We start from the raw sequence: 25,344 nt of genomic DNA, 5'->3' as shown, positions 1-25,344 counted from the left end.
AGGAGAGGGAGTAACCATGCGTGAACACTCCTAAGTCCTAAAATAATAGGATGTTTTCCTGTTCTTCCCATTCTGCCAACACTGTGTGCATAAAGCATAATTTCTTAGCGTGTATTATGCTGAAGCAACAGTTAAAAACAACACCTGAACATGTCTCTGACCTGCCACAGTGGGTTGCTGCTTCAGGCCAAGTGTATTCCCAAAAGGGCACACCACCCATTGACTATAAAAACACCTGACGTCAGATTTTCTGCCTTGTCTTCTAATTTCCCATCTTACAATCGATTCATCCAATCTTTATTATGACACCTGTCTCCCGTTGTTGTTTTTTCCCTCTACAATTCTTCCTTAGGGCCATTATAGTCAAGGACCATATAAAAGAAAAGACAAGACGAAGGATGGATGAGGGATCTTAGTCCACTCTTGCTCTCTCATTCCATCATTCCATAAATGCACCCCTTTTCCACTTCATCCCTCACTCCAAGACCTTCATTCTTATTTGTTACAGTCATCTGTCCAGGCATACACTCCTTCTGCTGAAAGACCACCCCCACTATTGATGGGCCAAAGCAACCATGCCCCACTCTCTCTCTCTGCTAGTACTCATCCCTTTTCTCACTCTCGTGCTGGACTGTTGGGAGGAAAGTGAGGATACAAAGGTGCCAAAGATCAGGGAACTGAGGGGAAGAAGGAAGACGAATCACAGAGGTGAGAAGGACTTCATGCAAGCATATTGGAGATAAATGGATCATAATTAAAGCAAAGTTCAGACCGATATATGACCAGTGAGCGGTCCAGGTCCACCTGTCCGGCAGCAGGTAAGTGTTTTTTTCCCCTACTGGTGCTGGTAATTACCAGTAGGATCTGGCTTTGGATTACTTGTGTTTAACAAAAAGGAAGGGTGCTTTATAATAGCATAGTATTGATCTGTCTGTCCTAAAGATATAAAGATCGTCAAGGATGTGTGTGTGAGAGGGATAAATAGATTGTAACCAATTAGCAAATATTTTACAGCATGTAGCAGCATCGGTTGGCTTCATTTAGTTAAAAGCAGCAAGGTAAAATATTTAGAACAAATCGTGCAATTAGTTCATCTTTCTAATGTTATCTACAGCCACAATTTATGTGCTTGAGTTGACAGCACAAAATGCAATCACCTGACATTGCTGTTTTGTACTCTGTGAGCTGTGAAATACTCAATACTACAATAAGCCTGTGGGTTCAGAAGTTAACAAAACCCTCAGATGTGTAGAAGCTGCTAAAGGGGCAGCCACACTGAGTTTAAGATCTCACCAATGACACAAGACAAACCTAACACACTGGTAAAGGAGCCATTCAGCAACACACTGTAGGTGATGAGTTACTGATTCAACATGTATTTGATTTGGTGTTATGTAGAAAATGGGCTATCTGGATAATTCATCAACTATATGGTGTTTCTACTCACAACAGACATAATCATATTTTTGTACGGATATGTGTCAACAATGTAAGATCACAAAGCATTTAAGGTGTCAGGAGGGCTAGTGGTTTCCCCCGTGCGACAGTACTACAATAACATTTCCTTCTGAAATGACTGTGGAGAGGACTCTATAATTATATTACTCTATAATTAAAGGCCTATTAAAGGGTTAGATCACCAAATTACAAAGAACAATACACTCAGTTGCCAGTTTATTATGTATAGCTAGGTAAAACTAATGTAGTCTAATGCAACAGCCATGAAATAAATCCTACCTTCATGAAGGTTATAATGATCAGTTTAGTTATACTGAGAGGTGTTTCTGTTATTTAGTCTACGCTCATTGACATAAATGGGTTGGACATAATATTAGAAACAACTCCAAGTACAATGCAACATAATTTAATAGCACCATAAACTACAGCCTCCAAAATAACCATAAAGTCTAATCAACACCTCTCTAAAACAGGCCTGGTCAAATTAAATAAAAAATGTTTGCATGGCTAAATAGTAAAGGTAAGTCGAAATATGTTCTTTTTTGGTGATTTGGGTGAACCAGCAATTTAAACAGACTGATATGCTAGGCCAGGTAGTATCACTAAGCACAGAGAAGGTAGTACAAAGGTTATTGGTACAGTACATAAAGATTGCTCAGTGACACTCCTGTCATTAACAGTAAATGGTCCCATCGTGAGCAAACAATGCAACCGACCACACAAATATATCTGGCTCACCTTTTCCCAGTCCACTTGCATCACAAAGTGTGCCATCTGTACTTTACCATATCTGACAATCCAGGTCGAAGTATAAGTATCTAATAAACAGTTTCCAGTACTAGATGCAAGATAAGAGAACACTACAGATACAACGAGGTCATTCAGAAATTGGTGGTAATAGACTGAAAATTAGCTGTGGTTTTCTCCACCTTTGTAAATGCTGTCGAAGCACAAACATTTATCAGGGGAGCTCTAAATTTACGGGAGCCAGATTTATATAAAGTCATCCAATCTGCACATGCAATCTCAACTGTAATTAGCACCTGACTTATTAAAGCTGCAAAAAAAATGCACGGTGAGAGGGACATATTAGGGACTGAACACACACAAAGTGCACCTCTAATGACAAGCTTACTGAGCTGAGGATGATGCGACGACCTGAACATTAATTAGGGTAAAACAGCCCACCATACCTGACATAAGACGGGTGGCAAATTATGTTAACATAATAATAAGGCCTATAATAATTATTATAAAAATGTCTTAGTACGGTGTTGAGCCGCCAGCTTCAGTGCTCCTTGGTATAGATTCTACAAGTTTTTGAACTCTATTGAAAGGATGAATACCGTTTTCCAAAGATATTCATTCATTTAATAATTTGAGAGCATTGTTTGGTCCAAATTCTCCCATTGGAGTTTACTGGGTTAAGATCTGGTGACAGGTCTCTTGTTGATTGCACCTACAGAAGCATCTGTATTTATTATGTTTCTACACTCATTTATTCAAGTTTTTTGTTTAATTAGTCACCCCTCTTTATATTGCATGATAGCATTGGACTGAGCAGGTATTGTAGTAGTTAAGTGAGACGGCAAGAAAACCTCTCTTTAGTACAAAACTTCCTGCATAATTTTGCATTCACAGACTGATGCATAATGCAATACTTTAGGCAATATAAAAATCAATAGACTCCATTTAAATTGCAATATAAATGACTATCAGGGACAATTCTTTCACCCAGGAAGTAAAGAAAAGAACCAACAGATGAAGATGAATATATTTGCCAAGAATAAAACAATTAAGAATGAATGGAGGTTGTGACAAAGATGACAGAGGTTAACTCACACATATAGACAAATAAAACAGTATAGAGGAAACCAAGGGACAAAGGGGAGTGGAGCCGACGACTGCACTTACGTCTTTGTCGATTTTGACTCTGATGAAGACAGTAGAGTCTAAACATGCATAGTTTGCACTTAAAGGCTGATAATCAATCAGTGTGCTCCAGTCCCTTTTTCCCTTGGACGTTTGCTGTCTTCAAACTGAGAAGCATGCACAGAGAACCTTGTTTCAATAAGTCTTAAGTGTTGCCTGAGGAGAGCAGACATTGCCCTATGAAAAGGTCAATATCTTGAGTGTCCCCTAAGCCTTACCCCCAATATCCTCCATGCCACAGTCCCTCCAGATGGTGGAGTCAGTAGGAGAAAAAGAATATGCTTTTAGATGCATACAGGGCAATGAGCTTACAGATCAGATAACCACAGATCAATGAAACTCAGTGGCTGTGGAGAGGGCTCAGATAAAGGGAAATGGGGCTGCCTGGTCATCTTTAATGGGTGATCAATAGAGGTGACTAGTTTTAATGGATGGTCAATGGCGCTGACTGGATGTAAAGAAGATCAAATCGACTGGTTCCAGGAAACAGTTGATTGTTTTAGTTCCAGACAAAAAGCACTCAGATTTAGTTATTAGTTTTTAAGGGTGATGTTCTCACTAGTGTAAACTAGCACAACAGCTTAAAACTGTGCCGGCCATGACCTCAGAAAAGCTCTTAATTACCACCACATTTTATTCTATTAGTCTGATTAAAGATATCTCTTTGGCCTGTACAGAGGGATAAGACAACCAAATTATACCTTTTATCCTCCTGCAAGCCGAACGCATGCCATTATACATCGGCATTTCCACCCCCAAAAGATATTTTGTGGTATTGTTGTGTGCTTCTATAAAAAACAATATGATACTTTCCATGAAATCAATTCAGTGCTTGTTTAAACAATCAATAACTCATCTCAAGACACGTACTATTGCCGGATCTTGGGAGTGGTGTGGTTGGGTGAGTGCATGTAGCAGTTATTGGTTTTGGAGGCCTGCAGCTTCCTCTCTAAAGCCACAATTTGAGCATGTGTTATTATTAAATCAATTGGGACTTCAGGCTGCATGAACCAAATTAACAAGCAGGCTATAGTGGAATGACTCTCTAGCAGAGGTTACAAATTCATTAGTTTCCAAAACACCATTGTCCTAACATTTTGATTTTGTATTCAATTACTTGTTGCCCTGTTGGTTGTTGTGACGCTAATCCAGGGACTTCTGATGGTAAATCTTTTACACTGGCTACCTGAAGTTGAAAGTCCATGGAGGATTCACACTGTCTTGCCTGATTTACACGTTTGCCAAATGAAGGATAGGGGTAGCTGTTATTTGGCTACCCTCTGTGTTAGGACATTTAACCTTTTTTGTCATAGCTGAAGTGCAGGGATGGAGTATCACCTGTAGGAGGAGTATTAGATGCACAGTAAGGCCAACACTGATCACCTATTTAAGATTCTTACAACAATATTTTGGATATACAAAGCAGGACATCCTGTAAAACTCCTGTGACAGGCGTGGTGTATCACACACACACATACACACACACACCTTATAAACTCATGAAATCTGGATAAGTAAATCAAATGCTTTTCTTGCTCTAAAACAATGCACTCACAAAAGCCAGGCAGCTCAAGTAAAACCAACTTTAATGTTCAAGGACAGTGCAGACCTTGGTGCCCATTTGAATTCCCCCATCAATTGTTTTAAATTACTATAAAGTATACAGTAAGGAGATACCTTGAATTTCTGCATATCTATCTTATATATTTGGATATATGTGAGTATTGTCATATCTCAGCTGGTACTCTTCTCTGTTACAGTTAAACCAAAGGTTTGGTTTATTATATGATCTATGATTGGACCTCAGGTGTCTGCCTCTCAGGAATTTAGTCTCCAATGAGTGGTAAATCACAGAAAAAGTTAAGCTAAATGTACTTGTTTCAGTGACAGCCTTCATTTTCCAGTCTGCTCTATTCATCATGAGTCAAGCCAATCCTGGCTGGCAGAGTGTGATAGGAGCTCCTGATGATGTCACACAAGAGATGCTAATCAGGTACATGAGGTTATATAATTTATCCAAAGCTTTTAAGCTTTCACAAACGAGAAAACTCCTTCCTCACTCCGCCATGACATATTATTGCAACTTGTGTAACGTGGATACTGTTGTTGGCCAAAACCAATTTAGGGTGCCAAACTTTAGCTTAAATAAAACTAGGCTTTTGACACCACTCTTCCTATTAACATTACAGCACTGTCTCCCTCCCCCTTTGCTTTTTATTTACAGACCTAATCCTTATCTTTGTAGCCATTCCTGTCTTGCTCTTTTCTAAATCCCCCAATAGGATTTAGTTTGGATGGATGGATGATATTTGTTACACTGCTCTCTTCTTTCGTTCTCTATCAACCACAAGACAACACAAGATGCAATACATGTGGAATCTAGCAACTGAAATCAGAGTGAGGATAGGGGTTAAATGTGTTAGTGTGAAAAGTGCATGCCTGTCCAAAACCAGTGCACACAAAATCAAGGGTAAATGGTAGAATTTCACACCTTCATTATTCTATGAGCAATCGTCTGTCAAGGAAGTCTTGCTGAACAAAAATAACCTCTCGAGGACAAACCTTAACTCATAACAAAACAATGTAGACCATATTTCATTACATCACTGACCGCTATATGGTCATTGTATTGCTTTCCACAACTATGGTAACCATTTGATTTATAGACCTTAGTTATTATAATGTAGGAAAGACCACCTGCAAGAATTAAGTCATACAGAACAAATAAGCAAATACATCGATTTGGAAACAAAACTGAAAAAAACAGCACGTAAGATGGTAAGTCTAATTTCAGCGGTCTAGTTATTATAAATAAAACTTGAATATTATACTTAATATTCAGAAAAGTGCCAAGTTTTTAATATATGTCAGCTATATAAAAATCACAGCACAGTACTGCATTAGCTCATACTGTTAAAACAGTTTGGCTCACTCTCACTATTTTATTTTAGTTCATGAACCAACACCACCATAATCTAGCCTTCAAAGATCACTTGAATATTGACAGCATATGGCAGCGTACTGTTAACTGATGAAGTGTGTTCTTCATTCACAGATCTTGTGAGTAGGAAAATATTTTATTCCAAATGGAGCTAAAAGGTTCAGATCATAGATGAAGCTTTCAAAAGGAAAATATATCATAAGAAAATGTTTGTACTCTTTCATCAACCCCAAACCCAACACTCAGTAGTCTTGAAAGCCTTGAGCATCAATAGCAATAAAAGGGGAATGGGAGCCATACTCAAATATTTAACACCTTCTGTCAGGCACATTAAACAAAACAAACCCAAATAATGAAAGGGAATGAGGTTTAAGGCACAAAATAACTATGTTTATAAATCGTCCTTGCTATATGTAAGACATGCACAATTGCAAAACAGCTGAAATATTTCCAAGAGCATTCTGTAGTTTCTTAATCCTTCTCTGGTAACATAAATTAATGTGCATGAATAGGACAAAAATTCTTGATGTAAAAAATAAATAAATAAGAGTCAAAGATTGGGTATGTGGTATCAAATGTCATACCAATCTTTTGAGCCTACAATCTACAATGCACCAGTCCAAGTTCTCTCCCAATACCGATTCTGATACTTCCACCAAGTAAAGATACAGAGTCAAACTAAACTAAACTATGGTAAATTCCCTGGCCATTGAAATTCAATAGTCTAACACATTAAGCATAGAATGTCAAGGGAGAGTGATTATAACAGTTGCAGTGGTTGATTGTCATCTAATGCTCTGTGTCTTTATGCTAAAAGCATCAGTGTATGAAGCACTTAGCTATACGTGCAGCCTAACCACACTCATAATCAGAAAGTAAAACAGCAGCATTTCTGGTGACAAAATAAATTTATAGGCTGTTCAACTTCTACCGCTCTCTCTAGCTGGCTTGCTAACTGTATAATATCTCTTAATAACTCTTACCAACCATGCCTGCAGTACTGTACTCGTGCCAAAACACACATCAGCCATACAGAATGCATATTACAGAGAGCTGTGCCAACTTGACCCTGGAACCTGGAGGCCAAAGAGGAATCCAAGGCACAGACTGAGCCACCCTCCCATGACAGGTGGATGTAAAGTGGATATAAGCTGCTCATGGGGAATGAATAGCTAGAGTAGGGGTCTCAAACTTAAATTACCTGGGGGCCACGGGCCATGTTGTTTGCTTGTAGGGGGGGAGAACACACAGGGGGAATACAATACTGTGCTTGTCTTTCCCTCTCCTCTCCCTTATCATAGTGCTCGACATATTTAGTAGAGTAATTCTGCTTTAAGACAGTAAAATTGCTTGACATCCTCCTGAATCTATATTCTTCATATATGATTACTATCTATAATTTTGTCATCCTGATTTTCCATACTGTAGTTTTGCGGTCTATTCTGTACTCACATCTATTGCCTGTCTTTCCGTCCTGGAAGAGGGATCCCTCCACTGTTGCTCTTCCTGAGGTTTCTTCCATTTTTCATCTCATTGAAGAGTTTTTCCTTATCCAAATTGAGGGTCTAAGCCCACTTTGAGCGATGCAATCACAAAGAATTTTATTTAAAACCCTCTTGTAACTATTAGTCTGTCACATTACAGAAGATAAAAATGCTCCAACTTCAGTTTCACTGTGACTTTAAGATGGATTATTTGAAAACATCAACTTTCTCCTTACAAATGAGGTAGGAAGCAGCAACATCAATGTCAATGTCGTCCACCTCTATTGAAACTGTGTCTCTAAGTCAGCCTTTCTTTTAGGTTTAGAAAGAGACATATTAGTGTCATGGTAAATCAGAGGCAAATGTGAAACAAAAAGCCAATTTTTATGCTCAGATTTTGGAACCCTGATGGACAATTAAATGATTACTCTAAAGTAAAAGCCTGGGGAAAAATAAAAAATGTATTTGAAGGCTGGATTTAGCAATAAACTATAAACGTGATGAAACTATCTCATGGGCCAGTAGTTTGAGAGCCCTGAGCTACAGACGATCTGAAAACATACAGACAGGCCCACTCAGTGCTTTACAGATAGTTGCATCAAAAGGTGATGAACCTCAACTTGGGTTTACTGGTTTTAAAATATCAAGGAATTGGTGTGACAATTCAATGGTCCCAAACCATGCCCATATTTCACCTCACTTTACTGTTAAGATACCATCTGTGTGCATATGTAGACCAGTTTTTGATTGGGAGGGAGTCCAGTAAGGGAGATTATTTTTTGGAAGTGTTAATGGTTTATTCCAAGGGCAGCCGTTGCCCTTTTAAGTAGACAGGGGCAGGCAGGAGGGACGCAGGCATGCTGCCCTGGGTGGTGTTCAGATAAATAAACAGAGGCAGCCAGCCACATGTGCGACTGCCAACCTGCCTGCCAGTGGACAGTCCTCAGTGGGGCAACCCTGGAAACCATTATTAAGGCAGACTCTGGCTCTGAGCCAGAACTTAAGTTTAGAGGTATTTTCACATGCCTGGCATCGTGTGGGAGCATGCTTAGACATCAGTATGCATGTGCTTGTCTAGACGCTGTGACCACACTGAAAAAAGAACACAGTCTTGACTAATGTCATCTGTGTGTGAGAGAGAGAAAATTGTGTGGTGTGCAGACCTCATCACAATTAGTCAATTGAAGGCAGAGGTCACAGAAGCACGTGTCTTGGCTTGACTGCTCACCTTAACACCTTAATAAAGTCATGTCCAAGGATAACAAGCCCCAGGCCACCACAGAAAATATGTGCTAAAGATCACCAACTCACTTTAGCTCCACTGCATGTCGTCATCTTGATCTGTACCAACCCTGGGCCAAACCTATTTAAGATGACTGATGAAGACTCTCTTTAGTCCAAAACCTCAACCATTTTCTTTCTTTGAATCTGGGCCTCCGGACAAAGAATACTAAATTAATAGATAAATATGATTATTTTGAGTACATATAGTAAACTGTATTAGGGAGTGGTCCTGTATGTTGTGGGGATGTTGTGTTTTGTGAATATGCTTCCTGAGTACAGCAGTCTTGATAGTTTAAAAGTGACCTAATGAAAACTCCACAGTAATTGTGTTAAGAGCTTCCATCATCCCTTCCTGTTGCTGAAAACAAGTAGAGTAAATGAACGCAGGGACAGCTAAGACAGCTTCATCCGTCTTCCTGATTGATACCGAGAGGGTATCAAGAGGAAGGGAGGTTGAAATTGTCACACTTTTCGTTCCACACAGAGGCCAAGAGAAAATACTTCTATGCAAACACCATTGATTAAGTAAGCCAACACCCTCACGAGGATTCAATATTTGATGGATGTTATTGGCTACAGTCTGAACCAGCTAAAGGGCTTGCTTTCTGTTTGGTGTTTATCTTGCACAATGTTTGTCCCTTATGTACATGTGTTCATCTTGTTAAGGGAGACTCAAGGTTGCTCTCAGGCCTGACAACAAGCAGATGCTGCCTGTCTGTATATATGCTTGTGTAAGACAAAGAATGACCAGGGGGAGTCTCACTGCTTTCCTGTTCAGTAACAAAATTTCTAACACCACCAGTAAAATATCTGATGAGGTCTTAATCACAGTCTTAAAACAACTGCAGTGAAAATGCAGACCTCTAGATGTGTTTTTAATATTTCACCTAATTATTTTTCCCAATTTCCACAAGATGGGAAAAACACAAGGGCCTTTAGTTACTTATCTAAAGAAACTTGACCAACAACTAGGGAGTAAAAGGCGTTCCCAGCCACAGTGAGAACTTGGACTATAGAAGCAGAGCTGAAGAGCTGAGAGATTACATCATCTCGCACTAATATGAACCTGCTTGCTTTCTGTCTCTTAATATGGGATGAGGACACCAAGTCAGAAAAGCTGGCTAGCTAACACTGTCCAGCTGATGTGATTTGCTTCAGTAAACAAACACACACACACGCGCACACACACACACACACACACACACACACACACATCTCTCATGTGGTCAGTAATCAAGGCCTACTTTCTGGCAACCTTTAGTCCTTTTGTCTGCCTAGCTGACAGTGATTGATGTAAATGTGCTAAGAGTAAGACTATGAGATGACATAAACCTCACACAAAGTAATGCCAAGCGCAGGCCTATCCGTTTCAGTAACACTGTTATGACATGAGGCCTTCTGACTTTGGATTAGCCCATAAAGGCTTATATAATCTGCATCAGCCGGTCGCTTATTAAAGCCACACAATAACCACTTGTACTGTAAAGACACATTTTGTGACCTTGTTCAACTTCTTTGATCGGAAGCACACATTTCTCTTTGTCCCCATGTTCAGCTGCCACCTCCAATCATTTCTTATTCTCCAGTTCCTCCTAGGTGGACTTAAAGCCATGCACCCACATGTTAAAAGCAGCCAAATGGTTTCTTGGAATCAAGGTGATCTAAAGAAACACATCTCAGAGCCTCCCTTACCCCCCACCCAGCCCCCAAAAATCACTATTCCGAGGGCCAACATGAGAGACAAAAGAGAGAGGTGGGAGGGCAGACACACAAGAGAAGACCTGTCTCGTGATGACTTGTTGTTTCTGCTCAGTATTCTGGAGGGAGAACTACAGGTAGGATGATTTGTTCACATCCCGCTTACACATTCATTCATAGTTGAATCTAGCTCATGTGAAACTAACAATACTGAAGTTAAAGTCAACGTTCTACTACAATGTTTGTCAAACTAGGCCAGAGATGAGGTAATCGCTGTGTTGAAATCAGAGAAGACAGATTCAGCTCTACTGGGGGCCCAATATGGTTTCAGCGGACCGGAGAAGGTCCTCCGTGCCCTGCAGAGAGACTCCCTCTGGTCCCAGCAGTACCACCTGCAGGATGTGTACAAAAAACCAATTGCTGAGGTACTAACAGCCAATAGTAAGAAACTAGACACCATATGGAGCGGATAATCAAATTTAATAAGGTGAATGCATTACTGTCTGACAAAAGAGAATCTATTACTGCTGCATCATTGCACAAATTTGTTATTTTGCACTACAGGTGTGAAAAATGTGCTGGATCTATTCTTCTGCAATGATAAATCTGTAAATTGAAGGATTGTTTTTTTTCCTGATTTGTACAGTTTTATTTCTTCAGGAGAAAAGGTTTTGAATGAAAACCTTTAGCAGCAAGGTCTTTGGATTATCCAGTACATTGTTTCAATAAAATCCCATTACACTGCAGCAAAATTTTTTTATCTTAAACTTCAAAAGCTCATCAAAAAGAAACCCAAACCATCTTGATGGCTGCATGCCGCTAGGGCTAAGTGGGAAATGCATCTTATTGTAATTTGGGTGAAATGATCCTTTAAAATGTATGTCCAGCAGCAAACTACACTACACAGATGTGTAAGCCTGGCATTACGCTTTTACAGTAGCTTCACTTGCCAAATCTTAGGCACTTCTTCCTCACACTAGGCAACCCTTCCACAAGTCAAGGCACACTGACATCTTCCTCTTCACAGCCCCTGTGTTATTTTCCCTTTTTCCCTCAGCTCAACCATTTGGTGGAGGCCCAGAAGCGCTCATTTGAACGGATGCTGCAGCAGCTCGTGGAGGTGTCCCGCTCTCACAGCAGCGCCCTACACAGGCTAGAGGAGCAAGAGAGGAGCCACAGGGCTTTTATCCATAAGAGCAACTTCCTTACCACTCTACTGGAGCAGGACAGAGAGAGGTTAGTACACCAAACCCTAGAGGTTCAGATGAATGCCTAAGCAAAGACAACACTGATATTTTACAGATCCCACTAAATTGGTAGCCTGCGTTGAAGAAATATCCATGCCTTTCAGAATTCCTCCTGATGTGAAAGAGATGAGAATTTAAAGAGGCTAAGAAAGTAAGTATTTCAGCACACTGGAACAAGCAAGATCTGAGCTCTGTGATATACACTTGTGCAGGCTTAGATTGTTTTAGTCTATGTTGGTCTGTAATGCTCTTCATGGCTGAGTGAGAGAGCAAAGGCGCTGTTGGCTGCTGCATTTCTACCACTGTAGTGTATGTGACCTCAAGACTGTACTTAGAGTTACTCCACTCAGACACAGTCCATTACATCCTGGACTTGGTTAGACCTTGTGGCCAGCCTGGCTCTGTTCACTCTCCCTTGTAAACACATAAACATGCACTCACATGCAATTACATGTACAGTCTAAATTGGCACCCTCCTGCCCAATTCAACAATACCACACAGCACAGGATGAAGCCTTCTTCTAAACTAAGTAAATGGGCTGAGGTTTTGCTGGTGGGTAGAAAGATTCCCTTCCCAAATAGAGAGCACATTCAGATGTGGCCTATGGGTATAGCTGGGTCTAACATGAAGGTAGTCACTGGTTCTCCTATGCAATTTGAGGCCCAAAACGGGGCTGTTGTGTTGAAGTCCCTGGTTGTCTCGGCTCATGTACCATCAGAGTCCACTCTGTAATCTAGCTGTGTAGAGACTGGACCCGCACTGGGCTTGCAGCCTTGGGAGGAGACTAGTTGTCTGCATCTGTGTGCCAAAGTGAAAACGCTTTACTGGTCCACCACAGGCACACATGCAATTAAAGAGCAAAAATAGTCATGCCAGTAGAGTGATTAAGTTTACTAGAATTCTGTCTATTCAAATACAATGTAGAAACCCTAAACATGCACACATAAAGGCTTTGTGGTTCATCTTGGCCTAATGATGATTAATACATGAGTAGACAGCATGTCTGTGGTGCAGTGTGAACCCTGTGTGGCTCATACATTCCTGACTGCTTGAACGTAGAGGATTTTCATCTCCCTGCATGCCATTCTTTATGAATTCCCTTTAAGAACATGCGTCTAAAACATCACACTTGTACTTATCAGATAAACTTAAGTATGGGCTGACAGCATGATGAAATTGTGACAGTCATTGCAATGTTAGGTTGGACTGTCTGTGATAAACAGGTTTTTGTTTGTCTCAGACCAAAGTAACTTAATGTCCACTCAACTTTGACCCTTTTCTTATTTTACCTTTGGTGGTGTCTTATCTAGAGCTGAAAGGATTAGCCAATTGATCGAATAGTTGATTGTCAGAATATTAATCTGCAACTATTTTGAAAATCAATTAATTTTTCAAGCAAAAATGCCAAAGATTACCTAGTCCTGGCTTCTCAATGTGGAAGATTTGCTGCTTTTCTTTGTCTTATGTGGTAGTAAATTAAATATCTTTGGTTTTCGGACTGTTGGTCAGGGAAAACAATCAATCAGAGGATGTCACCTTGGGTTTTTTTTTTTGATGGCCATTTTTCACCATTTTCTGACATTTTATAGACCAAACGATTAATTGGGAAAATAGTCGTCAGATTAATCGATAATAAAATAATTGTTAGCTGCAGCTCTCGCTTATCCCTTAAAACCTACTCCACATTGCACATACACAATCCACACAGCAATGCTCTTTTGCCTGTATATATTTACATTTGTTCTAAGACACACTTGAAAAGGAGTTTATATTTCCTTTCTTTGTGTTCCCAACTGCACTTCAGCTTCTTTGAGCTTGGCAGAAATAGGTTTGAGCTGAGTCAATGCTTGCATTTATCCACAGGGTAAACAACAGAAGGCACATGGTGATACGCCTGTCCCTTTCATCTCCCTTTCCATCCTGTCCTTCTTACATCTTGCTCTGCAGTAGCCTAAATATTTAACTGAAAGAATTTCCACTCCTACTCCAAATCCTCTTCAACTATCTTTCAATCTCCCTCCCCGTTTCTTTTCAAAGTGTATGCTCTGAGCCAAGAGAGCCACTCAGTCTGGCTTAAAATCAGCACCCCTCTCTCTTTTTCATTTCCCTGAAAAAGTAGCTCGACGTGGTGCCATGTGCAGAGCAGCTGACCTGTTTTAGCTGTGAACTTCACGGCCAATTCCAGTAACAGTATATAATCACTTTATGCCATAGTATGATCCACATTGCGTGTCAAAGGATGATTACATCTGCACATCACAATGCACCAATCTGGTTGTTCCAACCTCAGCTATCAGAACATGCTCAAAGTCTGTGTGTGTGTTGCCTATGGTCTGTCACTGGGCTGACAGCATCTCAGCATTAACCACACACACATGTTCAACACACAAACGACATCCATGCTCTCATCTGTTCACTTGAGTTCTGAATCACAAACTTTTCACAGGCTCTACCCTATACCTGCAAACTGCTTTAAAACTCCACCATGTTTTCACTCTCCAACTGATGTGGCCTTAAAAATAATTAAACTTTATTTATAGAGCACTTATCAAAACAAAGTACAAAGTGCTTCGCAGAGAGAGAAATAATATACCACAGTGAATGATCAAATACATAAAAAAAAACCCCAATAAAATAAACAGACAGCTCAGGTAAAATCAGGATATGCTTTCCGATAAAAATGCATCTTGAGAAAACACTTAAAAGAAGACACTGACTCAGACAACCTAATTTCTTCGGGCAAGTTGTCCCAGAGCCTCGGGGCCCTGATAGCAAAAGCTGTGTCCCCCTTAGTTTTCATCCTGGACTCTGAACAGAGAGAAGACCCCTGCCCGAAGATCTCAAACTACGTAAAGGTTCATAAGGGATTAAAAGGTCTAAAATATAATCTGGAGCCAGGTCATGAAGAACCTTAAAAGTAATCAATAAGATCTTAAAATCAATCCTAAAACAAACGGAGAGCCAATGTAAAGAGGCTAAAACAGGTGTGATGTGGTCGTACCTCTTGGTCCTGGTTAAAAGCCTAGCAGCTGAGTTCTGTACAGTCTGCAGTCGTTTCAAAGTTTTTTGATTAAGACAAGTAAACAGGCTGTTACAATAATCAAGGTGTGAGGAGATAAAAGCATGTACAACAGTTTCTGCATCACTAAGATTTTAAATAGATCGGATTTTTGCAATGTTTCTGAGGTGATAAAAACATGAGTGGACAAGCTTAGTGATATGTTGCTCAAAACATACATTTCTATCAAACAGGACACCAAGATTTCTTGCAACAGGATTGATATGTTGTGACAGGTAGCCAGTAGATGACAGTATTTGTTCAGTGATATGTTGGGGCCTAGTAAGAAGGATTTCAGTTTTATGTGAGTTCAGCTGAAGAAAATGTATCAACATCCAATTTTTTATGTCAGACAGGCAATCCTACAGAGAAGGTCAGTGGGCTTGATGGGAAGGTACAACAGTGTGTCAATAACATAACAATGAAAAGAAATGCCATGTCTGTGGATGACATCACCCAAGGGGAGAATATATAAGGAGAACAGTATTGGTCCCAGATATGAACCTTGAGGCACACCATAGTTGATTTGGGAAAAGGAAGTAATGAAGTTATTAATGCTGACAGAATTTCCTATTGGACAAATAAGATGAGAACCAGCCTAGTGCAGTGCCAGATATGCCCACACAGTGTCTCAGTCTATCTAAAAGAATGCCATGATCAATTGTGTCAAAGGCAGCACTTAAGTCCAGCAGCACAAGAATTGAACAGATGCCTGTGTCTGCAATCATTAAAAGGTCATTAGTGACTTTGAGAAGGGCTGTCTCAGTACTGTGTGTTTCAAAGGTATTATTGTTTTCCACAGCATCAAGAAGCTGCTTAGAAACATTTTTTTTCTTCTCATCAGTACGTCATCAAAAAGTGCTACGGATGTAGGAGAGGAATGCAGACGATCTAGAAAACATTATTTAAAAGGACTAAGAGTCTACAGCCATGCTAGCAGCTCTATGAGGCTCTTTGGGCTAAATGCTAAAGTCAGCACGCTAATATACGCACAGTGACAATGCTAGCATGCTGATCCAAAGTAGGTAGGCTATAATGTTTATCATTTTAGTTTAGTGTGTGTTAGCATGCTAATTTGCTAATTAGCACTAAACACAAAGTATACCTGAAGCTGATGGAATTGGCATTAGTACTGCAAGTATTTAGTTATAAACCAAAGTATTGGACAAATTAAAAATTTGACCCGATGACGGTGCTAGAGGAAAGGTCAGGGGATCACCAAAGTTATTACAATTCATCCTGAGGTGAAGTCTGTATCAAATTTCATGACAATCCATCCACTAGTGGTTGAGACATTTCACTAAAACGTAAACCTGCTGGTGGTGCTAGAGGAAAAGTCAGGGGATCATGAAAGTCAGTAGGATTTCTCTTCTGGGGACCATGAATGTCTGTACAAAAGTTAATACCAATCCATCAAATAGATATTTCAGTCTGGACAAAGGTAGTGGACCGACTGACCAACAGCCACCAACTAGCATGGCCAACAAGCAGCCAATTAAAAAAAATGAATAAAAGCTCTCTGCCTTCTGGCTTCATTAAACATGGTGGAGGAAACATTTTGTAGACTTTGCTAAAAGAAAAAGGACAAAGTAAACTTGGCTGTGCCAAAGCGGAAACCCACAGCTGTTCTGTCCATCCCTCACACTCAAACACATCCACCATCTGTCGGCTCAGCCAATAATGTGTCAGAAGAAGATGTGCATAAATTACCATAGGAGTCTGGCAGTGCATTACTTCAGAGCAGAACCGCGGTTCTGATCGCAAGCTGTTGGGCCCATTTAATAGCTAACCCAAGCATATGAGGTCAGTTTAGTAATTCCTTCAGTTCATTAAACTTACTGATAAATGGAGAGAAGAAAGCCAGGACAGACTGCCTGAGCAGCTTTCTTTTTGCATCTTCAAATGCCTTTTCTGTGACCCTAAACAGCAGTGCTTAGTACAACTAGAGGATTTGTCAAAGCCAGCAGCTAAAAAACTCAATATCTCTAAATTACACCCCTGGATGAAAATAGGAGCTATAACAACAGAAGAGAGAGTGCTTCTCTCATATAAGCGGCATATTACATATCGGCAAAGTTTGAGGGTTTTCTTGGAAATGCCTTTGAGGGATCGGATAATGCTTGTAATTGAGGACAAGCGATGCAGATGCCAACCCCTCCTCTAGGGGAAAACAGGACCTCATGAACTCTAGTTTGGGAGTTGGACTGTGGATAGGAATTGGAAGGAATGAGGAGGATTTCTCTCTCACATTCCACAACAAGAGAAATATCTCATCTTACTGAGACCTTAAAAAAGGGTCTTTCAAGTCAAGTCAGAATAATCAAGCAGGTTGATTTATTAAAATGTATACCCTCGTCTGATCTGCAGCTAACTACTGGGGCCCACAGCTGATAATCAATTTGCAACTGCTTAGGGTGAAGAGTGGCAAGATCTATTTCCTAATGTTTCTCTCCATCTATAACAAAGCTAGTGGGGGCGTTGACTAGGAACCTTTAGGAAAAAGTCGTTAACTTTTATTTATTTTTATAACCTGTATCACGGATTTTCTTGGATTCTTTCCTATAATAGTTTGTAGTGTCACTGCTGATCTGCTGTGACAGGCTTTGGACAGGATTTAAATAGCCTGTTCCATCCAGTACGAACAAAATAGCCTATTAAAGCTAAAGAGTATTTTACAACCAACAGCAGAATTGTAGAAACGTGGTTCACTTGCAGAATGTAGCTGAAATAAAAGCAAAACACAAGCAATGCAACTCTGCTTGGCCCTTGCTCATTTCCTTTGTTAATTTCATTATTTGTTTCAACATCGTTTGTGAGGTCCGCTATCTACTCACTCAAGGCGTTGTGTGTTTCTAGTATTCTAACTGAGCACAATGGGAAGTTTTTGACAGCTTGCATACGCTAACCAAATGGGTTTTATATAGCCAATAATGATCCATCAGAAAATGCAAAAATCTGAATCAGCTTGATACATTCCCAGTGTTGACTAAAAGCTGTGTTATACCAAGCGATGTAACTGAGGTGTGATCATGCAGAACAAATTTTTAAACCTTGGTCGGAGCTAACTTTCTGTCTTTGATGTTCCATTTAACACTGAAATTCCAAAAAAGGAAAAAAGGCAAAGAAAAATAAGAAAAGAAAATCGGGTCCCCGAGTAGCCAGCAATATACAACACCTCAGCAACATTTAGCTGTGTGCCTGAGGTGGACACTTTTATCTCATGTTTTAATTACATTTTTATATTGTTATATATTTGTGTAGCGTTATTTATGAGGCTGAGATGAACTGGACCCTTTTATACTGACCGCTACAGACTACTGAGTGACCAGATGAAGTCTGACTTCTTTACTTAGTAGAGGAGAGTAACATCTCCAGATGGTTGCACGCTGCAGAGTATACACTTTGTTGCCAATTAACTGGGTACATCTAGCTAAAACTAATACTGCCTAATACACCAGCCCTGCATAAATCCTACGTTTATATCAATGACAATCAATGGCACCACAAACTACAGCCAGCACAAGTTGAATCTACACCTCTCTAAACAGTTTTGACAAAACACTGACAGCCTTACCATAAATATCAGCTAAGTGCATTCAAGTAATCTCCATTACAAACAAAAAACAAGTCAAGATGAAATGTTAGCAACCACAGTGATCTCTGACTTTGAAAGAGGCAGCCACTGTTGTAATCAATCAATTAAGGTATTAAAGAGAATGACAACATGGTGCAGAATACAGGCCTTACATCATTGACTTACGTAACTGGAGTAAGTAAGTAACTATATATCAAGGCTGCATAGTCTCTGGAATTCACATGTTAAACTACAACACAATTGTAGAGTATCTAAGTTTAAAATACTATAAACTATTCTCGTCCTATAAAATGTGTTGTGTAGAACACATAGCAGCTGAATCTGGAGCTGACAGAAACTTTCAATAACCATGGAGACATTGTTTGCACATTTATAAACTATTGAATATTTGTTCCTGATCTTTGACATGTATCTGAATGGTTAAATTACGCAAGCCCTTCTTTCAGCATAAGGAACTTAACGTGTCTGTCTTTTCTGTGGCACAAATATTCGATGTGAAAATGCATGAGAACACAAATGTCTAAAAAGTGATATTTCCCCAGTGAAAGCTGGAACTAGGAACCATAGTGCTAGGTAAGTGCTCTCGGAGGGGAACATGCATCACACACATACCTATATGTTTGTTCTCTCCTGCAGCACTGGTAACACTATCATCTAGCAAGCTAAAATATCATTTATTTTTCCATTAGGATTTTTGTCATTCTTGTTATGACAGATGAGACTAGCAGTGAGAATAATGAGAGTATAATTTGTCATCCCTGCCTGCTCCACTGAGCATATAGATTTGACTTTAGTAACACCATAGGAGAACACAGGGATGCAGAAGATATTGATGATGGCAAGAGAAAGGTTTTTTGCAGTCACAAAAAAATGTGCAATTCGTACCTAAAAGCAAGAAGGTAGGGTGAGGAACAAAATGACAGAGAGAAAGACAAAGAGATAGAGAAAAATAGTAGATAGAGATAGAGAAATAGTGTGGGGAGGAGAGAGGGAGAGACATATGGATGTAATTGAGGGCCGATGAACTGATGATGTCATCTCACAGTCAGGTTATCAGGCCCCGGGCAAAGTAGCTACAACTCACAAAACATGTCTCTTTTCTTAAAACATATGGGAACAGCGCACACTCACTCACACACAGTCATATAATACAGTATGCATGCTTCTAGATGAGCTTGAGTTTTTATGACATGCCAAGCTAGGCCTAGCACTTATGTTGCATGGTTAACATGTTTGGTCAGGCTAATCCTGCAAACTGAGAGTGTTAGCCTTTCTAGTTTGAACTATGATTGAAGCTTTAGTTTTCTTCACACACACACAAACACATTCTGTCCTTCCCATTAGCCTCTTTGGCATGGCTACACAATGACCTCATCTGGAATGGGCTGGACTCCAGTAAACACACACACACCCACATGCACGCACACGCACACACGCAGTAAAGCCTGTACAGTCCCATATAAGGATTTGCTGATGATGTAATGGGCGCCACTGACTGCGAGTGAGACTCAGTGTGCAGAGCACTTCTCATAATGTTTGGTTTTCCGGATGGAATGTCCACATCACTGGGATCTCCGGGAAAGGGAGAGGTGAAAGAGTAGAGGCTATTTATTCTCTGAGGATTTTAAAAGGACAGAGGCCAACAGCGCAGCACAGGTAGGAACAGTCAAACGACTTGTGAACAGTGGAAAGCTATAATGTGCATTTTGAAATGCATGTCACACAAACTTTCTTTTGAACAAGATGTGTTACGGGCAAGTAAGTGTTGGCCAGTCCTGCATAGATTTGATTAGATTTGTCTTACAATGCCAAGCTGATATCAAATAACAAAAGTGCACTTCAAAAGGTATCTAAGTTGTACATTTAAAGACAGTAAATTAAGTCTCACTCACTCTGAAACTTTTACACTGAAACCATAGGCATTTAATTTATAAGTTATAACTCTTTGCAGTTCTTTGCTTTTTAAAGAAACATTACTGACAAGACAATACTCACAACTAAAAGTGAGACCATATAAAAACCAACCTCGAGGTTTGGCAGTGCAGCCTATTAATCTATGTATTAGAGCAATATACCACCAGTTTCCAGACCAGCCATCAGTTCCATTTTGAACATTAGATCTTTGTTAAATTAAACACACACATTATAGCTGTAGGTTATATGTTTCTTAATAGTACTATGCTCTAAATGTTACATTTCTAGATCCTGTTCTCTAAAAAAGAAGCAAACAAAAGAAAAAAAAAACACCTAACAACTCTCTACAACTTTTCAAATGTGTGAGGGAAAAAAAGGTCATGGGAACATTTTTAACATATACTGACACATATATCTATATATTGTGAAATGACAAACATGGTACCTCCAGTATGCAACACTTGTAGCAAACAGTCCACACACTTACATGAGGGGATTGATTTTAAGTAGTGAAAATCGACTGAAGAGAGATCATTTTGAAGTGTGCAGTAACACATGACAAAAAAAATGTACAGTGTTTATTAAATGCATTTATACATTGTTGGTATGCATCTGGGGGAATGTGAGGACTGACAGCATTTGGTAAATGTAGCCAGTCTGTAATTACAGAAGGAACTGGGGGGAATTCCTGCCTCTCCTAGCTGGAAATGGGGTAGCGTTCGAGGTGCACAGAAGGAGGGTGATTGGGTACAGCGTTGAGGGTACTCAATGGTAGAGAAACTTCTTAATTAACAAACACTCCCTGCCAAGGGACCATCTGCCATAATAGTCGAAACATCCTACAGAACGCATGCTGCCTGGAGATAAGTGCAAAACAACATGGACATATCTAAATGTCTTAGGGTACAGGTAGGCACACACACAAATGAGACATGTACACATACAGATAGATGTACAAAAAGGGGGGAAAAAAGTATTACTAGCTTCTGTAGAAGTTTGAGTAGGGAGGAAATTGTGATTCAAATTCTTCTGAAAATTAAAATAAATGTTTATGTGGGAAATACACAACTTAGGAAATTATTTGTGTTTAAACGTTGTGGCCAAGAGATTAAGTATAAACACTACAGTCTTGGAGGCTGAAATAAGAGTCAATTACACAATAAAAACAGTCCAAAACATTCTGTTTGACATCAGCATCATTTGTTTTTCTCTACAGACTCAAGCTCCTGATTGTAAAAGAGAGAGAATACCAGGAGCTAAAGGGGAAGAAAAGTGAAAGAGAAGTATCAACTTTTAAGAACGAACTGACCGAGCTGAAGGCATTTGCACAGCTAGTTGTGAAGGAGCAACAGTGTCTGAGCAAGCTGCTGGAGGAACAGAGGCGTCATGTCAAAGAACTGACCGCCATCACTGACCACATCAAGCAGGAGGTCAGTGCTACTTACCCCAGTGCCAAGAAGGTGGAGCTCAAATCCCTGCACCTGGAGGTGGAGCACCATAACCAAGTTTCCATCTTCAACAAAAGGCAGAACACCATGACAGCCCCAAGCCTGCTGTCAGAGGTTGAGGTACTGAGGAGAAGGGTCGTGGAAATGGAGGGAAAGGATGAGGAACTGATACGCATGTGGAACCAGTGTCGAGACCTGGACCGCAGACTAGCGAGGGAGTCCAGCCATTGCCGTAGTTTGAAAGTTGAGGTGGATAAGCTCAATGGCAGAATCAGTGAATTAGACAGGATAGAGGAGGCTTTAGGTAAGAGCAAACAGGATTGCAGTAGTCTGAAGGGCAGCTTGGAACAAGAGAGAGAGGTTAGCAGGATGCTGTCTGGTGAGCTCCACACTCTGAAAGTTAGGGTGAGAGAGCTAGAGGCCGTTGAAGGCCAACTGGAAAAGAGTGAAGCGGTGATTAAACAGGACCTGGCCAAGCTCAGGTCACTGACTGTAGCTTTGGTGGAGGACAGAAAGACCACAGCCGAGAGGCTCCGACAGGCTGAGGAAAAACTCAACAGGAAGGAGGGCAAAAGAAATGAGCAAAGCAATTTGGCAACAATGTCAGAAAGACTGAGAGAGGAGAGGCAGCAGGCACTGAGGTCTAAGGCAGATTTAGAGGAAAGGATTAAGGACATAGCAAAGGAAAAAGATGAGCTCCAAGACAGAATAAAAACAGAAGAGGAGAGGAACGGAGAGCTACAGGGTAAAATATCCATAATGAAGAAAAGGTTACAGGTATTGGAAAACAGGAAAGAAAAAGAGGATAAGTACACACTCAGCTCTATTCCAACTAATGCTAACCATCACTGCCAAACAGAGGACAACAAAGTCAAAGAATTGAGTCAGGAGCTAGATAGGCTGCGAAAGAGACTACAGGACAAGGAGGTGTTGGAGGAAGAACTGATGAAGGTGGAAGAGGACTTTGAGTCCCTGCAAAAGAAGTTCAAGGATGAACAAAAGAGGTCCCAGGCTCTAACAGAGGAGCTAAAAATGGCAAAGAGGGAGCTTTCCAGGTATGAGCAGGCAGAGAAGCAGGAGGTCAACCAGGAACACCTTCTCCTTTGCCGTCTTCAAAAGGAGCAGGTTAAATCCAGACTATTAGGCAGAGAGGTAGATACCTTGAAAGAGAAACTCCAGAAGCTGATGGGAACTGAGGAGTCCATCTGCAGAGTTCAGACCGAGCACTCTATGCTGCAGAGAAAACTGAGCCAGCAGGAAGCCAGAAACAGAGAGCTGGCTAGAGAGATGAAGGAACTGAGTAGTGAGCTAGACAGGTATAGACGAATCAAGAATCTTACACCTGGTGCAAATAGACAACACTTTTCAGACCTTCATCAGACCACCAAAGAGGTTCAAACTGAGCCAGCAGATAGCCTGCCTCTTGACTACAGTGAGCACAGCGAGAAACTAGATGAAGAAAATGAGGATGAGGACCCAAACCATGCAGAAGTCATAAACAGAAGAAGATGTCTTGTCAACAACCTTAACAGCTTCAACAGTGCAAATAATAATGTAAGCCAATACAGCAGCCACTCAGCGAATGGCATAGATATGCACCAAACGGTTAATGGAGAGGTGATGATGTTAACACACACACCAGGGCAGCCGTTGCACATCAAAGTAACACCACATCATATACTCAACACAGCCACACTCGAGATTAGCAGCCCCACGGGAGACACAGCTTCATCCTACACCAGCACAGCTGTCATTCCAACAAGCGGAGCCTCACCTAAGCAGAGAATTACCATCATCCAGAACTCAGCTCTGTCTGCAGTTAATACTAAACCCCCCCCTTCAAGCCCTGACCGCACCATCTCCCCACTTAACGGAACACCCATCTCTCGGGTGTTAAGTCCAAATTCATCACGCTCTGTGACACCTGACCACAACAACTCCCCCATTCAGATCCTAACAGTCAGAACCTGTTCTCCAGAGGCCACAGAGGTTGCAAATCAGACTGTCTTCTGCAAGACTCTGGAGCGGCAGAACAGCTGGCAAGATCAGAAGTCCAACAGCACCGATACAAGTCCCAGTATCATCACCACAGAGGATAGCAAGATCCATATCCACCTGGGGAGCCCATATATCCAGCCTCTGAATGGTATAACCCACAGCATCCCACAGCCTGTTGGGCCATACTATCTCCGACATGAGCAAAGAACTCAAGTGCTCGCTAATGGCTGTCATGTCAAAGGTGTTGGCAAGATTACAAGTAGCATCACTATATCTCCTGCTACCTCTTCAGCTTCACATTCCTCAAATTTTACAGTAAGTGGCCTTTGTGATTAGGTGAAAATGTATATATTCTGAACACACAGTATTATGTTCTCAGTCACTTTCCCAGACTAGACAACTAAAACAATGTACTTCCTCTAATGAGAACCCAACGTTTGTTGTATTTTTTTTTAACAATTATCAAATAAAAGCTTTGTGGTATTTGTCCTACGAGAGCCTTTGAAAAGCCTCCTTGATCTAGTTAGTGTCTCTAGACTTACTGACTTTAACAACCCTCATTGACTGTATGGCATGTGTGTCTAGTGCCTGTATGAGAGCTAAGTGATAAATCATTGAAACCAAATTTGTGATGTGCTTTTTATAATTTTCTGTTTCATTAATGTTTTTTTCTGTTCATTAAAGTGTTGTGTTGTTTTTATTTTATTCACCTTGAGTACTTTTGAGAGGGGGTTGGATTCAACACAGCTAACAGATTTCTAGACAGTTTAAATGCAAAACCGTTGGAATCAAAAAAGACAGAAGATGGTAAATACCTGTTTTTTCTCCTCTAGGGCCAACTCCACACTGCACACATCAAGCACTTATAATGCACACAAAAATATTGGTGGACTCTTATCTGTTAATTAGCCACATTTTTAAAATGAAGTGAAGGGACAGAATTACTGGGATAGATTCCTCACAACAATGTGTGTGTGAGTGTGAAACCTCCTTCAAATATGCACTGGAAAAGTCAGCTCATATTTTTCTGACACAATAAAACTTGGAACACCTAGTGGTGGTACGGTTGTTCAGGTTGTTACTATTTTGAGTACAAATTATAAACTTAAAATCCCTTCTCAACTTTTGCATAAATCCATTAACACATTTCCTCATTTGTTTTGTTAGCCACTTATGCTGCCACAGCAGGCAAAGCATTCAGCACGTCATCTCCTGCCAGCTAAACCTCCAAATGCATAGATAAATGATTCAGTTTCTTGCAGCATGATTTTACAACAAGTCATAAA

General features: G+C 40.4%; 2 protein-coding genes across 5 annotated transcripts in view; one reads left to right on the top strand and one right to left on the bottom strand.

Moving 5' to 3' along the window:
- Positions 1-25,344, bottom strand: part of cmss1 (cms1 ribosomal small subunit homolog) — a 33,809-nt gene that overhangs the window by 5,104 nt on the left and 3,361 nt on the right. The gene's annotated exons all lie outside the window — the stretch shown is intronic.
- LOC122885892 (filamin A-interacting protein 1-like) lies at positions 486-25,112 on the top strand. Of its 3 annotated transcripts, none has more exons than XM_044217629.1 (5): positions 486-708; positions 10,686-10,934; positions 11,052-11,222; positions 11,855-12,033; positions 21,829-25,112. In XM_044217629.1, exons 2-5 carry the CDS (start codon positions 10,710-10,712, stop codon positions 24,392-24,394), a joined length of 3,141 nt encoding a protein of 1,046 aa, XP_044073564.1. In that variant the 5' UTR covers positions 486-708; positions 10,686-10,709; the 3' UTR covers positions 24,395-25,112. The 3 variants fall into 3 exon arrangements, with proteins under 3 accessions (XP_044073564.1, XP_044073563.1, XP_044073565.1); XM_044217628.1 differs by having other exon boundaries at positions 486-818; XM_044217630.1 differs by lacking the exons at positions 10,686-10,934; positions 11,052-11,222 and having other exon boundaries at positions 500-818.

This window comes from Siniperca chuatsi, linkage group LG12 (genome assembly GCF_020085105.1).
Source record: "Siniperca chuatsi isolate FFG_IHB_CAS linkage group LG12, ASM2008510v1, whole genome shotgun sequence".
NCBI classification, from domain to species: Eukaryota; Metazoa; Chordata; class Actinopteri; order Centrarchiformes; family Sinipercidae; genus Siniperca; species Siniperca chuatsi.
The sequence above is the reverse complement of the archived record's forward strand: the minus strand, read 5'-3'. Positions and strand labels throughout refer to the sequence as shown.

What these genes read in the sequence shown, in the direction of transcription:
- LOC122885892 (XM_044217629.1), top strand. Translation starts at nt 10,710, where the DNA reads ATGCACCCACATGTTAAAAGCAGCCAAATGGTTTCTTGGAATCAAGGT. An exon ending in TTCTGGAGGGAGAACTACAG is followed by an intron (nt 10,935 to 11,051) that starts GTAGGATGATTT and finishes TTGTCAAACTAG; the next exon opens with GCCAGAGATGAGGTAATCGC. An exon ending in CTGGAGCAGGACAGAGAGAG is followed by an intron (nt 12,034 to 21,828) that starts GTTAGTACACCA and finishes TTTTCTCTACAG; the next exon opens with ACTCAAGCTCCTGATTGTAA.